This window comes from Camellia sinensis, unplaced genomic scaffold (genome assembly GCF_055761805.1).
Source record: "Camellia sinensis isolate YWXY unplaced genomic scaffold, ASM5576180v1 Unanchor4, whole genome shotgun sequence".
Taxonomy (NCBI): domain Eukaryota; kingdom Viridiplantae; phylum Streptophyta; class Magnoliopsida; order Ericales; family Theaceae; genus Camellia; species Camellia sinensis.
This window is the reverse complement of record NW_028129277.1, coordinates 3,410,419-3,428,064: the sequence shown is the minus strand read 5'-3', so window position 1 is coordinate 3,428,064 and position 17,646 is coordinate 3,410,419. Positions and strand designations below refer to the sequence as shown.

The 17,646-nt window shown below is 38.5% G+C and overlaps 1 protein-coding gene across 1 annotated transcript; it reads left to right on the top strand.

Annotated features, from left to right (window-relative positions):
- Positions 1-2,732: 2,732 nt before the first annotated feature.
- On the top strand, positions 2,733-5,804 carry LOC114302098 (uncharacterized). Its single transcript, XM_028247071.2, has 2 exons — positions 2,733-3,134; positions 5,715-5,804. Exons 1-2 carry the CDS (start codon positions 2,733-2,735, stop codon positions 5,802-5,804), a joined length of 492 nt encoding a protein of 163 aa, XP_028102872.2.
- The last annotated feature ends 11,842 nt before the right edge of the window (positions 5,805-17,646 follow it).

Here is a 17,646-nt window from a genome sequence, read left to right as displayed (position 1 = left end):
AGGCCTTCCCAAGTCTTCACGCTTCCCTTCGGTAGTTTGTGGAACCAATCTGATGCAATCTCCCCGAAGGATGAAGGGAACACTTTGCAGAGCAACGACTCGTTCCCACTATACAATGCCATTGAGTTCAGATATAATCCAACATGGAAGTTGGGGCCTGACTTACCATCGTATATTTGAAACCTCGGCATACTAAATCTCTTCGGCACATCAAACATGTCTAATTCCACCGAGAATGGTGTCCTCGGCTTATCTGGGGAGATTACCTCGGCCTAGGCATTCTATTGCTTCCTTTTGAGGTAATCTCTTAAGTCCTCCTTTTTTCGCCTAAGAGCTCGGCTATCTCCTGCTTTCAGTCTTTTTGGTGCACTACTTTCAGCTTCGTGGTGAGTCCTTTTCGGCCCTTTTCTGTGCTTGCCCCTAAACATGCTGATGTCGTTTTGGGCCTGCCTTCTTTGTGCGATGCATCCTCCGTGATTCTTCTCTTCTTGACTCTCTTCGTTTGACTTCCCTAGAAGGTCCGTGAGAGTATCTTTCGCTTCCGTTGTGCTGAGGGGCTACGGGGATTGTTTTCTGCCCTCCCTTTTGGGCATTGGCCGCTGGAATCGGCGTGTCCTGCAGCGGGAACAGTGGCTGCATGACGTTATTTTGCATCATGAAATTGATGACCGACTGCAGGTCTGCAAATTTGTTTGCCATCTCTTTTACCTCTTCGTCCCTCCGCAGGCACCTATCCTTCCAAACTTGGAGGTCGTCCTCGTTGTAGTATCTACTTCGATCTGGTTTCTTTGGTGCGTCACCAGTCTGGCCGACGTCTTTCACTCCGTGATTATGGTCACGAGTTTCTACGTTGCATTTGTCTCCTTTGATATCAAGGTCAATAGGTCTCCCACTTCCAGCAGGAGTGTCGTCCCCAATCTTTTCCTTCTGTCCGTTACTGGCCATCTATTCTCCTTTTTTTCCCACAGACGGCGCCAAATTGTGTGAGTGATTTTCCGATCACACTGCCCAACTCAGTATTCAGCTGGAGAGAGCTGGCAAAATAGATGACACCTGGCTGACCTGGAACAGAAAGAGAAGATTTCGGCGGTGGTTCGTCCACTCGGGGGCACTCCGACGATCAAGTCAGTATATCTCTCAAAGATAATCAATAGTGCTAAATTAACTATTCAGAACGTAAATTGCATACCTTAGACCCACGGGGGTGCCTCTCTTTTATAGCTAATTCAATCTTTGTCCCAACAAGAGCCTAGCTCTAATGGACTTAGGATTACTATTAATCTTGGACTCCCAGTAGGATTGGGATAAACTCCCTAAGAGTCTTATCCTTTCCCAATTGTAGTCTTCCCCCTTTCTAGGACTCTTGTGCCTTATCCGCTATCTCGGATTCCAATATCTTCGGAGGTAACCTCGGCCTTGCTGAGATAACCTCGGCGTCATGACCAGGACACGTGGCACCTCGGCTGACACGTCGGCGTCACCTTAGCCACGTGTTGGTACTCAGAAAATATATCCCCATATATATATATATGTATTATTTTATAAATAAAATAGCATCGTAGTGTAAAAGATATATACTTCATTCTTTTCTCATCTTTTATTCTCTGTTATTTTTCTAGAAAAAAATTTATTTATTCTATTAGAGATTGTTTATATAATATTTAAATTTTTTTATGTGTATATATATAATTTATATATCATATTGTACATATATGTGTATTTGTCTATATGGTAAAAAAATATTATTTATCTTTTAACCCCTGTAGTAAGAAAATCCTAATTTCATCTCTGTATGAGAGAGCGAGAGAGAGAGAGAGAGAGAGAATGTGCAAGGCATATTAGTGACTGTAAGAGTTAAGGGTAAAATCCGTTTAGTTTAATTTTATAATTATGATTTAAGCATGAAATTGTGATTTTAAGTGTGGAGTTGCGAGTTCAATTTTAAAAAAATAAAAATTTATTTGGTTATGAGTTTTGAAAATATTTTTGAGTTTTTGAATTTTGAATTTTGAAAAGAATTTTGAGTTTTGAAAAGAGTTTTAAGTTGTATTTTGAGTCTTGAAATTTTTTTTGTTATTTTTTTAAGTATTGGCCAAATAATTTGTTATGGTTTAGAAACATATGGCCATCCAATTTTTTTTTGAAATTAAAAAAAAATAAAATATTTTAAAAAATAAAATTATGATTTTAAAACATAAAATAAAAAAATATTTTTTAAAATTTTTCTTTAAATAATATTTTGAAAAGAGTTTGGTTATGAGTTTTGAAAAGAATTTTGAATTGTGTGTTTGGTTACACATTTGGAAAAGAATTTTGAATTTTTTTTATTAGAATTACAATTCCAAAAGTAAATCAAATTCAACCGAAATCATTACAAAAATTTGATAAAATACTTAATAATTTATTTGAAATCCCTATTATAACTGTTTATTGAGTAGTAGTCAGCATTAAGTTGTGAGCGAGAACTAGCATATGGGAGGCACCAAATTGTTATTGTTTTGTATTCTCCCAACCCTGCAATGGCTATATTCACCACCGTCCCCACCCAATGGTACATTTCTCTCACAAAATTGCAACGGTGACAAATGTTCCTCTTACATCTTTTTATCCTCCTCTCTCCTCATTGCGATTAAGCTCACATCCACTTTTTGCCTATCGCTCTCTGAAAAGTTTTGGTTACAGTTTCTCTCTCTCTCTCTCTCTCTCTCTCTCTCTCTCTCTCTCTCTCTCGAATGGACAGTGGGAGTGCACCAGCAACAGCTAAAGTTCAGCATTTAATGAAGGCTTCATCAGATGAACTGCTAAGGAAATTTGCGGAAGTGGGTTCGGGATCCACCGCGAAGAAAGAGCTTTCGCAGTTGGCAAAACGATGCCGCCACCACCGAAAAAAAAACCACAGAGAAAATGACTTTGGTGATGATGAGCAGTACTGTGAGAACCCCTCCTCCTCCTCCTTCTCCTCCTCCTTAAGCCGCCGGGCCAGTTTGGTTGAGACGAAGTTGCTTCTTCCTACTGTGGCCGCATCCACTCAAATGTCGTCTACGCTGATTCGGCGGCTGGGGATTGGGATTGGGAGGTCATGGCTCAGGTCCAGGGATTTCAAGAACTTGTCCATTTTCGCCACAAATGACAAGGTTAGCAATTCTACATACATAATATCTCCTTTTTACGTGCTATATATTTACATATATACATATTAATTGTGCCAAATTTAGTTGTTTGAATTCTCAACGTATATTTGTAGAATTTGATTCTCTTCTTACTACAGCATCGCATATTCCATTTTTGTGTTCAATTTGGCTTCTAAATCAGACTATTTAATCTTGGATTAGAAAACTTAGGCTGTCATTGATTTAGTAGTACTGGAGGGCCAACATCAATCATTTTATTCTCCTATGTGTTGGAGGGCTAACAAGAATTTGAATCAAATGGAAATTGATTGGATGGGATTTTGGTGTGCTGAGAAGTTGATGCACAAATGCCTTGGAGGACTAGCTCCAACCTTCAAAATCACAATTGAAGAAATAATACCTATTGGGAGCAAATATCAATCATTTTATTCCTCTTTTGTGTCTGCTTAGCAAAATCATAAAAGAAATAATAATACATATTGGGAGCAACTAGAAGGAAAAATACATATGAAAGCAAGTCAAATCCAAACAAAGTATAAAAAAAAATCTTAGCCACAACATATCCCATTTTTTATAGGAAAACTTTTGACCTGAAGGATAGCTAAGGGACAAGCTTGAAAGAAAAAATCTTCCATTGTATGAAAATTGTGAGTTTTCGATCAACTTTGTTTCCATCTATTAAAACACTGAGACCTCAAGTGGAAGCAGACATCCAATCTCTAGGGATTTTCATGGCTCGAGCAGTGGCCAACGATTTTGCAAATTCTAAGTTGGTTTTAAATTGGATTTTGGATGGGATTGGTCTTCAAGTCATCTCATTTATAAATAATCGTTCCATCCCCAACTGTTTGTTAATTTTCAGCATTCATGCCTTTTAGTAGGGTCAATAAATAATGTACTTTTTTCCCTACAAATTGAAAGAAAGAATAAATAAAAAAACATAGATGATTTTTTTGGCATGTTTGGAATTGTTAAAATGGACCAGCAATTTCGTACGGGAGGAGAATTAAACTAGTTGTAACAAAAAAAATTTGTCAAATAAGAGAAGCATCCATATTCGCTTGCACTATCAATTGATTAATATGCGTTTTACATCACTTTAATACATTTCAAGTTTATTTTGGTGATTTCCTAGTCAGTGGTGGATCGCATTTAATTTGTGGTGAATTCACAGAGTATCATGGATGCTTGATACTCAACCAACCATTCAGGAACAAACATCACCAATTTCCAGTGGTATAACAAACATGGTAACAAGTTTTAGGATTCAACACCTAAGGCACATGAACTGGGTTAGGGTTGGGTTGTTTTTATTTTTCTTTTCCCTTACTAATGGTGAATTGGTTGGCTATAGGGTCCTGTGGTTTTTGTCCGTTTTGATTTTCAACAGGAAGAAGAAGGGAAAGAAAAAAAAAAAGAAAAAAGAATCCTTTTGTGTGTCTAATTGATTATTATATTGATTGCAAAATTGATTGGCATAAAGCAAATTCGTACTGGTTTAATTGAATAAAATGAACAATTCATTATCTCTATCATGTTATGTTACCAATCCTAAGCAAATTCTTTTCCATTTTGAGGGCTAAATCTCCTCTAGACCTTATTCAAGTGCCAAACAACATTTTAAGTGTGAAGCATTAGCACTTTATCTGAATCACTAGATCTTTAGCATTGTCAAATTAATTTTTTATTTGAAATGTTACTGCAATAGTTGGTTGACCAAAATATGTGAAATAAAACCCTGTCTATAGATGAGGGCTTATTAGGGTGATATTTTAAGCCTGGCTGAGAAAGATTTATACAAGTCAACTAAAATTTGGGATATACGTAGATCATGGGATATACGTAGATTTTGTTCCCTAGGAATGGCACTGTATAGTTACCAAAAAGCATGACATTTTGCATTTCAACTGCAGGAAACTTTCACCAGAGTAAATGTTCCCATAGAGTGGCTGCTATGATTTTTTCCACGGCGAAGCATGGCTGGTATTAAGGGCGATACATGTTAGATTAGCACAATGTAAGAATGGAGTTAATAAAAAAGACTTCCTTTAGGGAAAACTGAACCTAGGTGTTGGTCAGCATGCAAACGGAAGGCTGTATACACTCACAAGACTTTAATCCTAATGTATAAAAATTGATAAGACCTAAAGCACATACCTAGTACATCAAGTGTTTTGGGAAGGGTGAGATTAGAAATTTGAGAGAAAATTCATTTTACTTTGTTGGTTAGGTAAAATTTATTTTACTTATAGTTAAAAAAGATTGAAATTTTGAAAGTACACATTTTTTTTTTGATTTGTATCGTTATCGTTGTCATGATGATTGCACCAGCATGTGACTGTCATTACATTAGATAGCAGGATTGGCTGTGGTACGCCATCACTGCCGCCACTCCATCACCATCATGATTTCATCAACTATTGGAATAGTTTCTATTTACATCTTGAGATTCATTAAATTATTATGAACTGTAGCAGTTCAATGTCAACTTAATGTTTAACTGTGAACTGCCTCTATTTATTTCTTCATTTTATTGATTACTATTATTAGTTTTTTTTTTTTTGATTTTTTCTTTTCATGTAGACATGGCGTAAAATAGTTGACAGGGCTTCAAAGGTCTTCTTGGAGATGCATTACAACCGGCACAAGCGCTTGATAAACGATATTGCTTAGACCATGCTATTTCACACTGTGGAAATTTTTATCTAACCTGGGGTGTTGGGAATGAAAGTTTGGCCCTTGTGTACTACTAGCGTCTAACTTATATTTACTTATTCTTGTATATGTATTTTATCACCACAGCAAAATAATTTTCGTATTTTGTGTCATATAAATTAAGTTTTGCCGTCAAAGTTGTCTTTTATGGAACTGTGTGATTTAAATTGGTCATCCAATTTTCCCATTATGATTTATAAAATCCAGTAAACATTTTGCTGTGGAAATTTTAACCTGACCTGGCATGTGGTGGAAGGAAAGCTTGGTCCTTGTGCGCTTCTAGCATCCAACTTATATTTACTATTCTTGTGTAGGTATTTTTATCACCACAACCAAACAATTGTTGTATTTTGTGTCATATAAATTAAGTTCTGCCCTCAAAGTTGTCTTTTATGGAGCTGTGTGTAACTTTAATTTGATTATCCACTTTTCCCATTCTGAATTATAAAATCTAGTAAACATTTTGTTGTTGGTAAGCAATATTGATCTTGTGACAACCATGTTAATCATTGGTTTTGAATGCTATTTAAGTGTTTTGTGTGAATTTGAATGCTTATTATGTGTTTAATATGATTTTTAGGTTCATATCTGTTAACCGTAGGAATATCTGTTGTGATTTCTATTATATTTTGAAATTGAAGGCCTTAATGACGTCAGAAGTTTGATTAAAATTTGATTCAGATTAAATTAACTAGATTAAATCAATTAAATTAAGCCTTGATGAATTAGTCTTAAGCTCTATTTCAAAAATTAAAAGGGAATTCAAATTCATCCGTTTATAATGGGTTAGAGTGAGAAGCTCCCGTATCTCTCTAGAAACTTGCGTTTCTGGGGCTTCAATTCCTCATTGAATACGATGATCGGAGTTAATGCTTTAACTACTTTTGAAATTCCTATTAGTGTATGTGTGAATGACTCTATTGTGGAAGGTCAAGGGTTGGTTAAGCCGATGGGGGGTTAGGGTTTCTTAGTAACAAGTTTGAAGTCCTGAGTACGGCAAACATGGATCTTTCGAAGGAGGCCTCCAAGGATCGTAGTTTTGAATTTGAGCAGTGTATTGATGTTTTAGGGTTGGGGAGAACCCTAAATCAGAAAGATCGGAGGGTTAAAGACAAGGATCTATCTGCTGAATTTCAGATAGTTGCAGATCGACTGGCGCGATTAAAGAATCCTACAATATCAAGTGTTTGTAAGGTTTCGTCTACCCCTGAAATTCCCTCCAATCCTCGTTGGTCGGAATCAATGGAGGATGCTAACCCATCATTTCAAAATCTACTTGATAGTATTGTGGTAACCCGTAATAGAAGTGATGCTAGGGCTCGTGGTGATACTGTGACCTTACCATCGGATCCTGCGATTAAGTTGGATAGAAGCACCCAAACCCATTACTCAGACCAACAAGTGCATCCAGTTGAGTTCTCGGATCATCTGCACCCAGAAATCAACAGTGACTTTGATGAGTTTCAAACTCATAGAGGAGGCTCCTCGCAAGTTAGAGAGGGAAGAGGTGGTGGCAGAGAACAGGGCAAGGAGCACAAGTCTTGGGCAGAGGTTGCGGCACCATCCACTCGCTCTACTGTTCCTCTAAGGTATGTTCCACCTATTCGAAATGAGGGGTATGTTAGTGTCGAGTTACCTCCTCGACCTAATCCTCTGGGAAAATGGGATTCATGCCTAGTAGGTTACTTTCTGGATAAGAGTGTTTCTTACAACTATATGAGGAATAGTGCTCTCAGCATGTGGAAAAACTAGGGTTTGAAAGAAATTTTAGCCAATGGGAAAGAATTCTGGTTCTTTATCTTTGATGATCCAGATTGTTGTAAATTGGGCCTTGAGGGTGGGCCATGGTATGTTGGGGGGTTCAATTTAATCTTAAAACAGTGGACCAGGATGATGAAACTCACTAGGGAGAAAGCTACAAAAATTCATGTGTGGGTTAGGCTATTCAATGTACCTTTGGAATATTGGGATAATGATGGTCTGAGTCGAACTGCAAGTGCTGTGGGAGTTCCTTTATTCATGGACCATCTCATTGAGGAGGGTTGTAGAGTGTCCTTTGCTAGAGTGTGCGTCGAAATTGAGGCCTCCTCCAGCTTACCAGCTATGTTCAATATCAGTTGTGGAGGAAAAACCATTATAGTTAGAGTGGAATATCAGGGTCTCCCAGCCAGGTGTGATCATTGCATAGCTTTTGGACATAACACATCTAAATGTGTTAAAACACAAGTTGAGCATTCGGTTAACCTCTAAAAAGAAACTGAAGATAATCCAGACCTTGGATTGAGCACAGTTAAAGCAAAGGCTAAGAGGAAGGTGGGGGATCCTGAACCTGTACTTGAACCTGTAGTGTAGAATGAGGAAGCAATGGTGCAATTGGAAGAAATTACAGAGAATCTAGAAGCTAGTCTGGACAATAGTAACAATATAGTTTTAACAAGCAGACCAGATGGGTTGAATGAGCCTAGTGGTAGTGATAAAATTGAGTCTAGCCGTGATGGGGAGATTGATGCACCCAACATAGCACAGCTGGAGGGATTTCAGAAGGAACTGGTGGAGCTAACCAAGCTTGCCCTTCCCCGTGACACTGAACTGATTACTAAAGTGGAAAATCTGGTGGCATCAACTCAAGCACAGAACACTCTAGCAAAGAAGTAGATCCAACAAAAATTAGCTGCAAAAGGTAGTTCCTCTGGCAAGGGTAAAAGCCAGAGGAAAAAACAAAGATAATCTCCAAGTTCTTTAGTGGTTTTTAGGTTACTACTTTTTTGCATGTCCCTATGACTTTTAAAATTGCATCATGGAATGTTAGAGGTTTCAATGACTCCTCTACATAAGGAAGTTAAAAGATTTTTGTTAAATGAAGATGTTAAAGTCTTGGGCATTTTGGAGACCAAAATAAAAGCTGTGAATGAAAATGCCATCTTTTCTTCCTGCTTTAATAACTGGTCATTTTTGTCTAACTCTCAACCCACTAAAACTGGGCGTATTTGTGTGTGCTGGGATCCAGTTTTTTGTAAAGTTACTTTGATTGAATCCTCAGCTCAATTCATTTTTTGTGAGATCCTTGTTTTGGGTGATAACTTTGCTTTTAAAGCTTGTTTTGTGTATGCTGAGAATAAACATACTATCAGGAAAGAGTTTTTTGAGTACATGGTCAAAATCTCCCAGTCTCAGTCCAATTGCCCCCTAGTTTTCTTGGGGGACTTTAATGCCACTAGGTACCAATATGAAAAGTTTGGGGGCTCACCTTCTTGGTTTGCAGAGAAAGAGGAATTTAATTCACATATTATTCAATCTGATTTGGTGGACCTGTCCTATGGTGGCTGCCAATTTACCTAGGCTAACAAGAGAGTGAGTAGTGAGTATATTGCTACCAAAGTAGATAGGGTCCTGGTTAAGGAGGGGTGGCTTGACCTTTACCCTACCTCAACAACAAATTTCCTTACCTCATCCATCTCTGACCATTCACCTGCTGTGGTTACTGTGTCTGATGTTGTGGTTTCTTTTAAGAAACCTTTCAATTTTTTTGACTTCTGGTTGGATCATGAGGAGTTCCTCCCTGCTGTATCTCAGATTTGGAACCAATATATTAAGGGTGTTCCTATGTTCAGAGTTTGCCAAAAACTCCGACAACTGAAACCTGTGTTTAAATCTATGAACAAAAAGAACTTCAATGATATCTCCACTAGAGTTTTGGCCACCAGATCTGAGTTGAATTCTGTGCAATGGAAGTTGGATAAGGATCCTAGTAATCTTGACTTGCAGAGCCATGAAAGGACTCTCTACAAGCAGTATGTTGATCTTACTATTGTTGAGGAGAGTCTGGCTCACCAAAAATCTAGGGTTCAGCGGTTGAAATTAGGGGATAGTAACAGTAAATTTTTCTTTAAATCTATTAAGGGTAACATTAATAGGGGCAAAATTCTCAAAATTGAATTGCAGGATGGGCATTGTTCTAATAAGTCAGAGGATATTCAAAGTGCTTTTATAACATTCTACTCTGACTTATTTGGGACTCCTATTAATGACCACTATGGTGGTTTTGATAGGATCAATTCCCTTGTTAAGTCTGAGGTTTCCACTGATCAAGCATTGCTTCTTGCTAGGCCTGTGACTGACTTGGAGATTAAGGATGTATTTTGGTCCCTTAAACCCAACAAGGCCCCTGGCCCTGATGGGTATCTGGTAGGTTTCTTCAAAAAATCTTGGTCCATTGTTGGGAAAGAGGTTACCCAAGCTATCAGAACCTTCTTTGAGTCTGGTAAACTTCTCTCTGAAGTTAATAGCACCATAATAGCCCTTATTCCTAAAGTTCCTAATCCTGTGAGGGTTGGGGATTATAGACCCATCTCCTGCTGTAACACTATTTATAAGTGTATAGCGAAGATCATTGCTAATAGGATCAAAGTGGTCCTTCCTGACCTCATTGATCCTGTGCAATCTACTTTTGTTCAAGGCAGGAGGATCTCTGATAATATTTTCTTGTCTCAAGAGCTTATGAGAGGGTATCATAAGAGTTCTCCCACTCCCAGGTGTGCAATGAAGGTGGACATTATGAAAGCTTATGATAGTGTGAGATGAGAGTTCATTATTGACATTCTTAAAGCTATGGATTTTCCTCCCATCATGATCTCTTGGATTAAGGCCTGTATTACTAGCCCTTCATTTTCTATTTGTATTAATGGGAGCCTTCATGGTTACTTCAAGTGTGCTAGAGGTCTTAGACAGGGAGATCCCATGTCTCCTTATTTGTTTGTCTTGGCTATGGAGATTCTTGCTAGAATTTTTGATGAGAAATCCAGCCATCCCCTCTTCAAGTTTCATTGGAGGTGTGAGAAAGCTAAGATTGTGAATCTCTGCTTTGCTGATGATCTTATGATCTTTAGTAAAGGGGATGTTCCTACTGTTAACTTAATAATGCAAGGTCTGGATGAGTTCTCTTCTTTGTCTGGTCTCACCCCTAGTTTTAGTAAGAGCAATATCTATTTCTCTGGGTGTGATGAGGATTTAAGAGAGGGAATCCTTAGGATTGCTAAGTTCATTGAAGGTATTCTCCCAGTTAGGTACGTTGGTGTCCCTTTGATTACTACCAAGCTTAGGGCCTCTGACTGTCAACAACTTACGGAGAGGATTACTAATAGGATCAAAAGTTGGACCAACAAAGCCCTTTCCTATGCTGGGAGAGGCCAACTTATTCAGACCATTCTTTTCTCCATGCGAGTTTGTTGGTCTTCTATGTTTATCCTTCCCAAAAAGGTCATCAGAGAGATTAAGAGTATACTTAGAGCTTTCTTTTGGTCTGGTACTGCTCTCAAGAAACATAGTGCCAAAATTGCTTGGGATAGAATTTGTGTGCCCAAAAATGAAGGTGGCCTTGGCTTCAAATCTCTTGAGATTTGGAATAAGGCTGCTATTACCAAGCATATCTGGTTCCTCTTCTCTGGAGGAGAAATGTCTATGTGGTGCCAATGGGTTAAATCTTATCTACTCAAAGGCAAGAGCTTTTGGAAAGTGAGGGTCCCAAATGACTCTTCTTGGGTCTGGAGGAAGATCCTGGCTTTGAGGGATCTTGTATCTCTTCTTATCATCCATAAAATAGGAAGGGGTGACTCTACTTTTTTATGGTATGACAATTGGCATCCCCTTGGTCCTTTATGGAACAAATTTTGGGACAGAATTCTTTATGACTCCTGTCTTAATTGTGAGACTAAAGTGAGTCAGATTGTGGAGGGGAATTCTTGGAAGTGGCCTGTTCCTAATTCTTGGGAAATTAGGGAGTTGATTTCATTAACCCCTACCAGTTGTAGACCTAACTCCTCCATGCGTGATCAACCTACTTGGCATCTCAATTCAGATGGTAAGTTTACCATTCAGTCAGCTTGGAATCACTAGAGGAGTAAGTTTGATAAGGTGGATTGGCATAAGCTTATTTGGGGGCCTAATTTGATACCTCGGGTCAGTTTTATTGTTTGGATGGCCATTCATGAGAGATTAAATACTGGTGATAGGCTTCAGCTATTTGGCCTTGCTCCTAATTCCATGTGTCCTTTTTGCCAACATTTAAATGAGAATCATTCTCATCTCTTCTTTGACTGTATATTCACTGCTAAAATCTGGAATGAAATTAAAGTCAAATGCAATGTGAATTGGCCTGATTTTCAATGGCCACATATTATTCCTTTTGCTACCAAAGAAACGAAGAGGAGGTCATTGAGATCGATTATCATCAAATTGTCCTTGTTATGCTCTGTTTACATGATCTGGATTGAGAGAAATAATAGGATTTTCAATCAGGAACTCAAGCCTGAGGAAGTGATTGTTAAATCTATTGTTCAAATGATAAGGGGTAGACTGTTGTCTATAACAAATATGCCTAGAAATGCAGGTGATGACTGGTACATTGCCCAGTGGAATTTACCTGCTACTGTTTTGAAGCCCCATACACCCAGAATGGGTGGGCTGCTGAGAGATACGAGTTCACTAAATGAGGGTTGAGTGTCTGAAAGCAAAATGAGTGTTTCTAATTGTTTATTCTTTGTGCAGCAGCATGTATGGATTGTGATTCATTGAGGATTGAGTGATGTAAGGTCTAAATTTACCTGAAATGAATGTGGGTTGAGTGAATCAGTCCTCACAAATGTTTTTACTAATGATTATATATATTGTAATTTTTATATGCAGGCTAAGGATGGTTATAGTGTGCTGCAGCTGTATGTGTGGGTTGAGTGATGTGAGCCTAAATATAGTGTGTTGTAATTATCTCTTGTTAGATGTTACAGAGTGTTGTGAGTTTAATGTGGGTTGAGTGATGTGAGTTCATATATCATTATGTGTATTGGTTACTTTGTAATCTGTATATCACTGCTAATGAATTCAATCTTCCAACCTATGCTGGCAGGACCTTCTATATTGTCTAGTAGGGGACTGCAGATTGACAAGGATCTTGATGAATGTTGGTTCGAGGGATTGGCTGCTGAATGCGCCTCCTAGATGAGTCAGACTGGAACTCGATGGAAATCTGGGTTAAGGAATGGCTGTTGTTAGTGCCTTCTGGAGTTTTAGATTGAATATTAGCTGTTTTATGTTATTACTTTGTCTATGTCTAGTGTCATTTGCTACACAGTTTTTGCCCACCCTTGTTGGATGTACTAGGGGTAGTATTTTGCTCTGTTTTGTTAGCACAGTGTTGTGTTACATCTTTTTAACTGCATGTTTGGTTTGGATTTGGTTTTGTGGCTTGCGCCTGGAAACCTTTTGCTGCATATTAGATGCTCTTTATTTGGTCTTTGGTCCTTTTCGGCAGTGTTGTTCTGCTTGTTCTGGACCACTTCTTTTGTTTTCTAGTTTCATTATTTTGGGTTGTTTTCTCAGTGTTCATTTCCCCGATCTCTTTGGATATGGCTTCTGAACATTGTGCTTGAGTTCTGCTTCTTTTTTGTTCTCCCTGCTTTGGTTTGGGTTCGGTTCTTTCTCTGTATAGTTGTTGTAGGGCTTAGGGCATTACCCTTGTAATCTTGTATATTTTCTTGTCTTTATTTATGTCTTATTCACCCCCCAAAAAAAAAAGTCTTAAGCTCTATTTAACTAACTTGATCCCTAATTAAAGCCCTAAGCTAATCTATGAGAAATGTTAATTAATCTCATTTAGACACAAAAATGTAATAACCTGACCCTCGTACATGTTTTTTGATATATTTTCAGTTCTTGTTTTATGCTTTTAAATGTTTATTGTAAGATTCCAAGAGAATTAAGGGTATGTAGTGAAATCCATAGTTAAGGATGTCTATCTGTTCTCCAAGAATCGTATCTGTTACACTTAGGATATTTGAATCAGAAATTGGAAGCCTTAGGGGCTTAATTATCTGAAATTGATTTTATATATGTGATCAGCATAATTTTTATGTAATATTAAGCATGGCCACGAAATTTCAATTTCGAAATAATTAAACGATTGGATTTTGTCTTATATGCCCTTATATATGTTTTCTTTATGTATGACTATATATGTCTCTAAGTATATTATTGAGTTAAGACTTAAGAGCTTCTCCATTCAACATCTCCTGGGAGAGAAAATAGAGAGTGTGGAGAAGAAGAATTGGGGGAAACGAAATTCAACAAGAGAGATTGCCAAATTGAGGAAAGTTGTGGGATTTAAATCAAGGTAAGCTCCATCCAACCCATTTAACCTTCACTTGGACTCAAGGAAGGATGATTTCTTGTTTTGACAACTTAGGGTTTGTATTATGTATGAATTATGGTTGATTAAAGGAGGTTTCTTATCAATTGGTTGTTTTGTCACCTAATTTAGGTGTTATGTGAAAGTTACACTTCAATCTTTAGTTTTATGCTAACCCCATGAAGGTATATATATAAAAGATGTTATGTTTTATGAACATAAGGACATTGCAAAAGTGATGAAGCTTCTAACATGTTTACTTTGTGTGGTTTAGATGATAATTCATGTTATAGTAAGGTTAGGTCAATGTTTTGCATAAATTCCTCCTTGTTTTACATGTAAAATGTGTTAGTATTGCTGGTTTTTTTTTGGTTAAACTTCAAACTGCCAAAACAGGGGCACATCTGCTCGAGCGGAGTCACGGCCGCTCGAGCGGAGAAGAAGAAGAATTATTTGTTCTGTTTTGTGTGCTCGACCCTCTGCTATTTTTAGATTATGTTTTGATGATCTTAAGATAGTTATAAATTCACTGGAAGCGTAACGATTCAGGACCTAATTTACCAAGGAAAAAGAAGAACTAATATGCAAGTTTTGATTGTGTACAGGACACACTCCGGGAGGAAGTAGCACGTCATCTCAACACCATTGTGAGTAGTAGTACCATTATATGTTTCATATGTATAGCTAATGATTGTCATTAGCATCTTGTTCACATACGATATGTAATTATGTTCATGTTTTGATGTGGATATATAAAGAAATGGGGAAGATGAAATGATTCCATTCTTTAAAATTATGGGCCTTTGGCCATACGGTATAAGTAACTACGATATGAAACAAAGTGCTACACGGGACTAAGTGCTACAATGTGAGTCACCACTAGAACCCGTGTGAGACACCTCTTGAGTTCATACAAGAATGTACAAGAGCTCAATGTCAAATGATTCAAGGGCTCAATGCCACTTTACAAGGGCTCAATGCTAATTTACAACGGCTTAATGCCAAATGATTCAAGGGCTCCATGCCAATTTATTCAAGGGCCTTGTGCCACTATGTTTACGGGCTTCGTGCCACCATGATTAAGAGTTTGTACCACACTAGACAAGGGCTTTAAGCCAAAACATTATGTTCAAGCCAATATGTCCCTAGATAAGTTCTAAGACCATTATGAATAAGTACAGATTCAGACTCGCCATATGAATGTTGTAATAGTATATGAAAGTACATGTTTGAAGCTTTGAATATCAGGTTGGAACCTTAATTAGAATTTCAAAATTTTAGAAATTGCACGGTCCGCTCGAGCGGGGTAAGTCCCGCTCGAGCGTGAAAATTAACCTCTCAGCAGTTTCAGACATTTCGCTGTCCGCTCGAGCCGCGAGGGGGGGGGGGAATTCCTGCTCGAGCGTAAAAATCAACCTCCCAGCATTTTTGTTAAATTGTATAGTCTGCTCGAGCGGCAAAATGGGCGCTCGAGCGGGGATCCATTTTCAGAATCATTTGGGAAGTTGCATTTAGTTCATATTTATGTCCACATCTCTTTCCAAAGTATTTTAGACATGATTTGTGGATCAATAAGTGTCGACATGCTACGAATCTATATGTATTCTTTTACTATGATTCAAGTTAGGCATTACTTTAGTTATGTATTACTATTCACTGAGCTTGGCTCACCTTTTGATATGTCTGTTTCTGTAGGTAACCAACCAGGAGGTCAGCCCTAACCCGGGACGTCCATTCTTTTTGTCAACCTTTCTGAGTCCGGGCATTAGACGAGATTACTCATTTTTGTGAAGCTTCGCTAAGATGTTAACTTGTATTTTGACTACTCATTAAGGTTGATTGAACATGACTGAAATGTTTTTGTAATTGCCCTCCCTTAGGGTTGGGACTGTATACGTATGTATGTAACTGACGCTTAATGTATAATTTTGGCTTGTAACTGTTCATTCTAATGTTCTTGATGCATGTGATCCTGGCATATTAGTGTAGACACCCTATTTTTGACCGTCGTCAAGACTTGGACGTCACCATTGGAACACTTGGTGATTACCCTTGTTTGTGTTCGTCTCGAGTTCCCGGAGGTCTCGGTTGTGCGCCTTGCCTCAGGATCTCTCGACTCGACCGTGTTGTGTCTGGTTTTGCACCAAACACTTGTGTTTTTCCTTGGAGGGGCAGGGAATGCCTTGTGAGACATCCCCACACATCACCGGCCATGGCTTGAGGCCACCGGCCAGTGATTTTGTGCCATCAGCAATGTATATTGCCGGTCGGCACTCTTTGTTGCCGGTCGACCATTTATTTTGCCAAAATGGCAATTTTGAATGGCCGATCACTGTTCATCTACTTTTAGTAGATATTTTGTGCCAGTTGTGATAGCTGGCACCCACTCTGTTCCCCTCCATACACGTGTATGGAGGGATTTCCCTCTTGGATGGCTTGTTTTGGAAGCCTTACAAGAGGGAATTGCCTATAAGAAGAGGCTTCCTCTCTTGGCATTAGGGTTACAAAATTTCAGAGGGAGCTCTGGATTAGGGTTAGGGTTGATACATATTTCCTATCTCTATATCTCTCTCTTGTGTGTGTCTAGTGTGTGGTTGTCCATACTATTGCACACAAGCACATAGTGTTACACCTTCTCTTGGTTGTTGAGGGACCAGAGGGTTGTTCTTGGTGTTCTTGACTGGATTTGAGCTCAAGGAGGCAACAAGATCATCATTTGTGAAGGAGGACTTCAAGGGTAAGAAACTAGTCCTTTTTACCCCATTTTTGCACACTACTTTTACCTATCGTGCAACTATTTTTTGGCTTTGCATATAACACATAAAAGTTCTATTTTTAAGGCCTCTAAATAGTTTGTTAAGAGTGTTTTAAGCTTTGGGGTTGTTTGACCCCTCTTAAGCCTTGTTTGGCCCTTGTTTTGTGCTATTTTGTGTGAGCTCCGGGACTTTGGTGTTTGGGCCTCCTCACTACTGAAATCCTGAGTGGTAAGGATGGTGCCTTGAGGTCCCAAGAAGGAGAGGGCCACCCCCTCTCCTTGTTGTCCTTGAAAAGACCATTTTTGCCTCTTGAGGGAGCACCTAGCTTAGGCTCTTGTTGACCATGCCTTAGCTGTTATTTATGCTTATTTTGCCATGAAATAGCATTGTTTTAAGTTGGTTTTGGTACACCATGCTTGCTTAGCATACATGCCTTGTAATGCCATTTTGTTGTCTTAACATGCCTTAGGTTGTAAACCATTGTTCTAGCATGTTTTAGGCTTGGCTTTGTGAAGCTTTCATGCTTATTTTGCCATGATTAAGGTCTGTCCTTAGTTGTTTGGGTCGACTTTGGCATGCATTGTATAGCCCCTTTGCATTTTGGGCTTGTTGGCCTTAAGTATATAAGTGTATAGCATGCCTTGTTTGTATCATTTCAATGGTTTGGAACCTCTTAACATGTTATTTCAATCCTTATGACATGCTTATATGCTTGCATTTAATCCTCCTTCAATGTGTTCAAAGGTTGTTACCTTTTGCCCCTTGTTTAGGCCTCGGAGTATGCTTGCACTTTTAGACCACTTAGATGCCATCTAAGTGCACCCTTGGCTTTGTTTAAGTCTGCATTTGACTTGTTTTAAGTCCCCTT